This window comes from Mus caroli, chromosome 7 (assembly GCF_900094665.2).
Source record: "Mus caroli chromosome 7, CAROLI_EIJ_v1.1, whole genome shotgun sequence".
NCBI classification, from domain to species: Eukaryota; Metazoa; Chordata; class Mammalia; order Rodentia; family Muridae; genus Mus; species Mus caroli.
Genome location: NC_034576.1, coordinates 18,703,060 through 18,710,398, shown reverse-complemented (window position 1 = coordinate 18,710,398; position 7,339 = coordinate 18,703,060). Strand labels below are relative to the sequence as shown.

The following is a 7,339-nucleotide window of genomic DNA, read 5'->3' as shown; positions in this document are numbered from 1 at the left end:
ACTCCCTCTGTAGACCAGGCTGGCCTCGAACTCAGAAATCCGCCTGCCTCTGCCTCCCGAGTGCTGGGATTAAAGGCGTGCGCCACCACGCCCGGCTGGATGATTTTTTATTACTGCTGCTGCTGCTGTTGCTGTTGTTGTATTTTCATATGTGTATTTTGTTGTACAATGCATTTTGTTGTTGTTGTTGTTTTAAGACAGGGTTTCTCTGTGTAGCCCTGGCTGTCCTGAAACTTACTTTGTAGATCAGGCTGGCCCCAATCTCAGAGACCCATCTGTCTCTGCCTCCTGAGTGCTGAGATTAAATGTGTGTGCCACTACCACCTGGCCTTGTACAATGGATTTTTATAAAGATGGTCTTTGTTGACCAGAGTGGTTCCTGACATCAAGTGATCCTCCTGCCTTAGGACTCCGGAGTTGCTGACACTGCAGGAATGTGTGGTCATATACCTAGTAACAGCTGGGGTTTGAATCCAGGGAGTATAAAGTTCCAGTATCAATGTTTTATTTTATTTTATTTGCCATAATAGGGATTAAATCTGGGCACTATGCATGCCAGGCAGATTCTCTCCATCTGAGCCACTCCCCCAGCCCCTCACTGGGGGATTCTAGGCAGGGGCTCTCCCACTGAGCCACAACTCCATCTCCATCTCTCTGTTCAGTTCTTATTTTGAGGCTAAGCTGGTCTCAAACTCGCTGTAGTCTGGTTGGCCCTGAGCTCAGGACCTCCTTCCAGGCCTATGCCACAGATCTAAGATAATTGCATTACACTTCCTTGATTCAAGTTTCCTAAACTATGACACCTGCCCAGGGATAGGCAGGGTTAGAAGGCAGTGGGACCGTAAAAGGCAGCCTGTTTTCTGGTTGACCTAGGTTTAAACCCCTGAGACCCAGCAGATAACACTGCAAGAGACAGAAGGACGTTTTCCATGCTCCCAGACACTAGGCTCCTGACACGAGGCCCCAGCTCCATAATTCTGTGGTCATCAGTCACGTAGGGCAACACCCCAAGCCCCTGGTATTCTGTCTGGACTCCACTTCTACAGTTACCTGGCAACAGCCAGGTATGTCTGGCCCACTGTAAAAGGGGCTCCTTGCCCCCTCCTCCCTCTCTTACTTCTGCTTCCCGCTTGCTTCTCTCTTGCTCTCTTGCTCCCCGCCTCTCTGCATTCTCTTCCTCCCTCTCTCCACCTGCCTCTCTCTCTCTCTCTCTCTCTCTCTCTCTCTCTCTCTCTCTCTCTCTCTCTCTCTCTCTGCCTTTCTACAATAAACACATTAAAACCATGGACTATCTCTTCTCATCTGGATCACCGTGCTGGAGCAATGGAGCAGGTCTTCCTCTAAAGAGCCAGGCCTAATCTCCAGCGGGTGCTTCCAGACACGATTTCCACCAAGTCAAGCCAACCTGCCCTCTGAGCAATCCTCTCCTCCCCACGGGACCCAACCAGAGCCCTCTCCTCTTGCCCTTTTCCCTTTGGCCCCGGGTTAGAGCCAGCCCTTGAGCCCCACTCTGTTCTCAGCTATTCCGAGGCACCCAGTGGTGTCTGCGGTGTCCAAGAGTTAGAACCTACTGTCCCCGACCTCTGTGCAGGCCCAGGGACCCCAAGCCAACTCCGGCAGGTCCGCGGAGTTGACTTCAAACTGCACTTCCTCACCCCTGGAACGGGGTCCTGTGGCTTCTCACAGCCCGACACTTCACCCCCCCCACCCCCAGTGGCCACGTGGGGTGCGTGCAGTCAAGCCTCCCACATCCGCCTTCATGAGCGGCCCTAACCCTTGTGGTGGACCGGACTCGGGACCCTATTTTAACCCATAGAAAGTCTCCTGCGATTGAAGGTCAGAGGGCCGGAGGTTCTGGAGAAAGGAGGGACTCACCAGATGCCACGGGCGTCGGGCCAGTCTCGGGCCATGCCTGAGGCCAGCAGCAGAGGTGACACGGGCTTGTCAAACAGGAAGTGGTCGTCAATGAGCTGCTGCTGTTCCTGCTCCGTCATGCTCTTCAGAGGGTAGTACTTGCCCTTGAACTCGCCCGTCAGGCTGTTGAGAGCTGAGGGACCACAAGGAGAGCAGTGGGCAGCCTGCCTCACTTCGGCTGGGGGACCAAGACTGGAGGACTGCACGCTATTGTTGCCCCTAACACTCCTCGCCCGGACATCAAAGAGGTCTCCAAACCACTTACATTCCACATGTAACCTATTCTCCGCGTTCACTGACACCTCCTTCTGTGTGCAGACCCACCCACCAAGTCCACCTGCAAGAGTGTGTGAGCCCCGGACCTGGCTTTTCTCGTTTTTTATTTCTGAGACTGAGTCCTATCAGGTAGCCTAGGCTGGCCTCAAATTCAGTATGTGTGACATAATTATGGAGGGCTTAAGAGTGACCACCACAGGGCTCAGAAGCAGAGGTGGGTGGATCTCTTTAACTTTGAGACCCCAGCCTGCTCAACACAGTGAGTCTGGGATAGCTAGGGCTATGGAGAGAGATGCTGCAAAATATTTTAAAAAATCAAATAAAGAACAAACAAACAAAATACAAAACAAACAAACAAATAAAAAACCCAACCCCCTACTTCCCAAAGATTAGCCACTGCCCACTGTAGATTTATACTTTGTGCCAGCTAAGGCACATACTTGTAATCCCAGTATTTGGGAGGCTGAGGCAGGAGGATCACTAGTTGGAGGCCAGCCTAGGCTATAGGGAGTCTGTCTCAATGGAACAAAAGAAAGAGAAATGTGCAGTCATTATGAACATGTTATTGTTTTCCTTTCTTGTTCTTGAGGAAGAGCCTCACTATGAATAAAGGCTGGCCCTTCAATTCCTGGTGATCCTCCTGTCTCAACCTTCCAAGTACTGAGATTACAAGTGTAGGGTGCCTGGCCCAGGCCAACTAACAGAAACAACCCTCTGTCAGTTCTCTGCCACACCCAGATTCGGGCTATGCCCCCTCACCGGAAAAATCTCAGCTCCCCACTCAGAGTGGGGATTGCTGAATTAATGAACCAAGGAGTGACTGAGACAGCAATGGGTGTGAAAACCCTGGGGCAGTTGAGTGCAGGACTTCCCAGGTTGCTTCAGTGCGCTGTGGCCCTCCCACCCCCCACCCGCCAGCACGGGCAATGCAGCCATTCTTCTCATGCCAAGGCCAGCTCCGATGGAACCGAAACCTGAACCGGGTGCAGCCGCGGGGGACCTCACCTTCCACGGACAGCTTCTCCACTGCACGGCGCTCTCCACGGGAGCAGTGCGGGGGCAGAGTGTAACCCTTGATGCTGCGGCCAGTACGCACGCGGCTGCTCAGCACATAGTTGGGGTCCAGGTCGTCTCCACCCTGGAGAGCATTGGGGTATCAGGGAAGGAAGTACTGGCCATACTCAGCCTCACTCCAAATCTTCCGTGAGTCTCACTGCAGGTCTTTCAGAGTCTCCCCAATCCTCCTGAGTGTCCCCTCATGTCCTCTGGAGTTTCCTGACTTCCTCCTGGGTCTGCCCCAGATCTTCTAGGATCTCCCCAGAGGCCTTTGGATCTCCCCCAGATCCTCCCAGATCCCCATGTTGGTACTGAGTTCCTTCCTGTGCCCCATCCTGCCTCACTGCCTCACCTGTCCTCAGGACACTGGAGTCCCATCCTGTCTCAGGGGTCTTCTCTGTCTTCCCATACCTCCACCTACTCTGCATCTCCGCCCTCTCTCGTCCCCACCTTGTCCCTGGTGGCCAGTGACCTTGAGGTTCTCGTGGTTGAGGTCGGTCTTATGCTTGTCTGTGGGTTTGTAGCCGCCATGGCGGTCTTGGATAATGGGATCAAACAGGTCCTTGAAGACCGTGTAGGACTCCTCATCGCCGGCCACACAGCCCACCGTCATGATGAAGGGGTGTCCTGTGGGGTGGGGCTGAGGTCAGCACAGGAAGCTTGGGTTTGTGATGGATGGATGTTTCCAGTGTGGGGAAAAGGATCATTCCAGGGACCAGGTAAATGGGACCAAAGATGTTAGAGCTCCTTGGAGACCCCAAATTGTAGCCTGTGCTGAGAACCTCAAACAATCCACTTTCACAGAGGACCCGGAGTGCAACTCAGAAGTACAGCCCCTGCCTAGCATCCCCCAGTGAGGGGGCTGGGGGCGTGGCTCAGTGGTAGAGCCTCTACCTAGAATCCCCTAGTGAGGGGCTGGGGGCGTGGCTCAGTGGTAGAGCCCCTGCCTAGAATCCCCCAGTGAGGGGCTGGGGGCGTGGCTCAGTGGTAGAGCCCCTGCCTAGAATCCTCCAGTGAGGGGCTGGGGGCGTGGCTCAGTGGTAGAGCCCCTGCCTAGAATCCCCCAGTGAGGGGCTGGGGGCGTGGCTCAGTGGTAAAGGCCCTGCCCAGAATCCCCCAGTGAGGGGCTGGGGGCGTGGCTCAGTGGTAAAGGCCCTTCCTAGCGTGCAGGGAGGAGTTCCTAGATATCCTAGATATAATTCAAGAAGAGGAAGGGAAAGGTAGAGAAGGGAGGAAACTGAGTCTCCCTGGAACAGGCAGGTGTCTGTCTCCATCCCTTTGGTCTGTCTGTCCTGCTGCAGACTCACCTGGGTTGTCCACCCCAGTCTGGATGACATCGTCCAGAGTGAAGCCGGATGGTGTCTCCTTATCGCGAAGCTTATTGTAGAGGTCAGGGGTCAGCACCTTGGCCATGTGATTGTTGTGCTTGCTGAGGTCTGGATACTCCTCCTGAGGCTTGTAGTTCAGCTTGAACTTGTTGTGGGTGTTGCCGAACGGCATGGTGGCGACCTTTGGGACCCTGTGAGCAGACGGGATGCTGAGTTCAGACTTAAGAACTCAGTTGCTGGGGGCTTGCAGTCCGTCGGACCGTGGGCTTGAAAAAGGGAGGTTCTCCCCCTGTGAACCCCAGCCTTGTAAGGAAACATCAGGAGCCCAAGTTGCCTGATGTGGCCACATCCTGCCTATGTGATCCCGCTGGGGACTCAGTCTCTCTAGCTGGAAAAGGAGGGCAAAACCTTTTGTCTAAAGCCAGAAAAGGACAGTCACATAAACAAAAACAACTACAAAAATACAGGATCTGGGGCTGGGATTCTGCTGGCAGAGTGCTTGCCCAGCAAGCTTAGGACCCTGGGTGGTTTGGTGCTCAGCAAATCTGGGTGTGGCTGCTCATGCCTGAAATCCCAGCAGTTCAAGGTCATCTTCATCTACGTAGAGAGCTGGAGACCAGCCCGAGTCTGGGCTCCTACACGGGTCTCTATCTCAACCCGAAGGAACTGAGGAATTGAGCATGGTGGTCCATGCTTGTAATTCCAACACTCTGAAACTGAGGCAGGAGGATTGCAGTGAATTCAAGGGTAGCCTGGGCTACAGAAACCCTGCCACCAGGAATTAAAATAAAATAAAGATGAATAAAAGCAGCAAAGGATCTGGAATGGGATGGTCTGGGTTCGAATTTCGGCTTTGCACCTTACAAGCAGCCGCGTGACTCTGAGGAGCCCGTTTGACTTTCCTGCTTACTCATCTGTAACGTGGAGACTGTGGCAGCGCTGCTGACCTCTTGGGAGGGATTTAAAGACAGGTAAAGCGCGTCGGCCAGTGCCTGGCACATAACACAAATATTTTATTCGATTGTTGTTCTTGGATCTGTGGTGATTTGAATGAGAATAGCCTCAGACTCACATATTTGAATGTTTGGTCCCCAGTGGGTGGAAGTGTTTGGGAAGGACTAGGAGGTGTGGCCTTATTGGAGGAGGTGTGTCATTGCTTGTGGGCTTTGAGATTTCCGAAATGCCAGCCCATTCCCAAGTGGCTCTCACTGCCTCTGGTTGTTGATAAAGATGTGAGCTTTCAGCCTCTGCTCCAGCCCCATGCCCACCTCCCTGCCGCTCCAGAACCCTGAACCCCAAATTAATGCTTTCTCTTTTTTAGGTTGTCTTGGTCATGGTGTTTGTCACAGAAATTGAAAATCAATCTGACAAGCTCTGTGTGAGGACCCTGGTAAAGATTATATGTGCACACCTGAGAAAAGCCATAAGGGCTCCCCTGAGCTTCTGATCCAGATCAGTCCAGATGCGGGCGTAGGAATGGGTCTGGAGGCTTCAGCCACCTCTCCCAGTCCCTCCACCTCTGGCTGTCTACAAGGTCCACTTTAAAAGGCACATCTCTCCTAAGTCACTGCTCTGGGCCCCAGTCTGTGACTAGACCTCTCTGGCATTTGAATCTGTGAGACTGAAGCTTTCCCACGGGACTGACAGATCTCTGGGTCCCAGTCCCTGACTGATGAGCATAGACCTGACACCTGGCATGAAGTTGCAGCTGGGATTCTAACAATTACTGTTATATTTTTGTTTGTAGTGCAGGCTCATGTATGTGCACAGGTATGCACATTCCAATGGTGACCTCAGGCGCTGCAACATTGTTATTTTATATATTTATTTTATTTTATTTTATCTTGAGGTAGGGTCTCTCACAGGCCTGGAGCTAGGCAGGCTGGCCATGGAGCCCCATGGATCCCCTGTCCCCACCTCCCCAGGAGGATTCTGATGTTCTCCCCCACAGCCAGCTGTTTTGTTTTGTCTTGTCTTTTAAAGGGTGTGAATTCTGGGATTTCAACTAAGCCCTAAGCTACCCCAGTCACCTCCCCAGTCACGTCACGTGTATTTTATTACTATTGTTTTTCATTATTAATTTTATTGACTAGATCCCTGAAGCACTGACCGTGGGGGACATCAGGCCTCCATCAGGACTGGAGGGGCCTCAGAGGGAGGTGAGAGGGAAGGTGGACCAAGCTGAGAGAAGAGGGTGGGGCAGACAGAGATCCAAAGCCCTTGAAGCTGCTACTTTGTGGCTATTTTTAGATGCTCCTCACCCCCCACTGCCACCTGTCCTCCCTCCTTGCTGGCTCGCCTTGCACTAAGTCAGCATTGGGACAGGTGGGCTGGGGTGGCCAGGAGGACACACAGCCAGGCCCTGGGACTCAAGGACACCCAGGGCTTCCAGCCCAGATCTCTCCCTTCAGAGGGTTCTGTATCCTCCGCTACTCCCCCCCACAGGGGCACCCCAGGAGACAGGACACCGAGGCAAGACGCAGAAGCAGAAAGCAGAAAGTCGGGAATCCCCGAACTCATCACAAATTCTCTAAGATCTCCAGGTAAACTGAGTCATGTAGTCCTTCCTGCCTTCAAGATCCCAGAGACAGCCAGACAGAAGGACTCAAAGGAGAGCCAGGGGCCTGTAAGAGTGAGAGCCCCCATGTCTCACACAAGAGAGACCCGCCGGGCAGTGGTGGCGCACGCCTTTAATCCCAGCACTTGGGAGGCAGAGGCAGGTGGATTTCTGAGTTTGAGGCCAGCCTGGTCTACAGAGTGAGTTC

General features: G+C 53.2%; 1 protein-coding gene across 1 annotated transcript in view; it reads right to left on the bottom strand.

The window, feature by feature from the left end:
* Ckm (creatine kinase, M-type) overlaps window positions 1–7,339 on the bottom strand; it is a 10,635-nt gene that overhangs the window by 2,762 nt on the left and 534 nt on the right. Inside the window, exons 2-5 of the mRNA XM_021168151.2 lie at window positions 4,554–4,765; window positions 3,719–3,873; window positions 3,196–3,328; window positions 1,876–2,047 (exon numbers count right to left, since the gene is read on the bottom strand). Coding sequence (XP_021023810.1) covers window positions 1,876–2,047; window positions 3,196–3,328; window positions 3,719–3,873; window positions 4,554–4,746 — 653 coding nt within the window. The 5' untranslated portion in view covers window positions 4,747–4,765. The remainder of the gene's footprint in view (window positions 1–1,875; window positions 2,048–3,195; window positions 3,329–3,718; window positions 3,874–4,553; window positions 4,766–7,339) is intronic.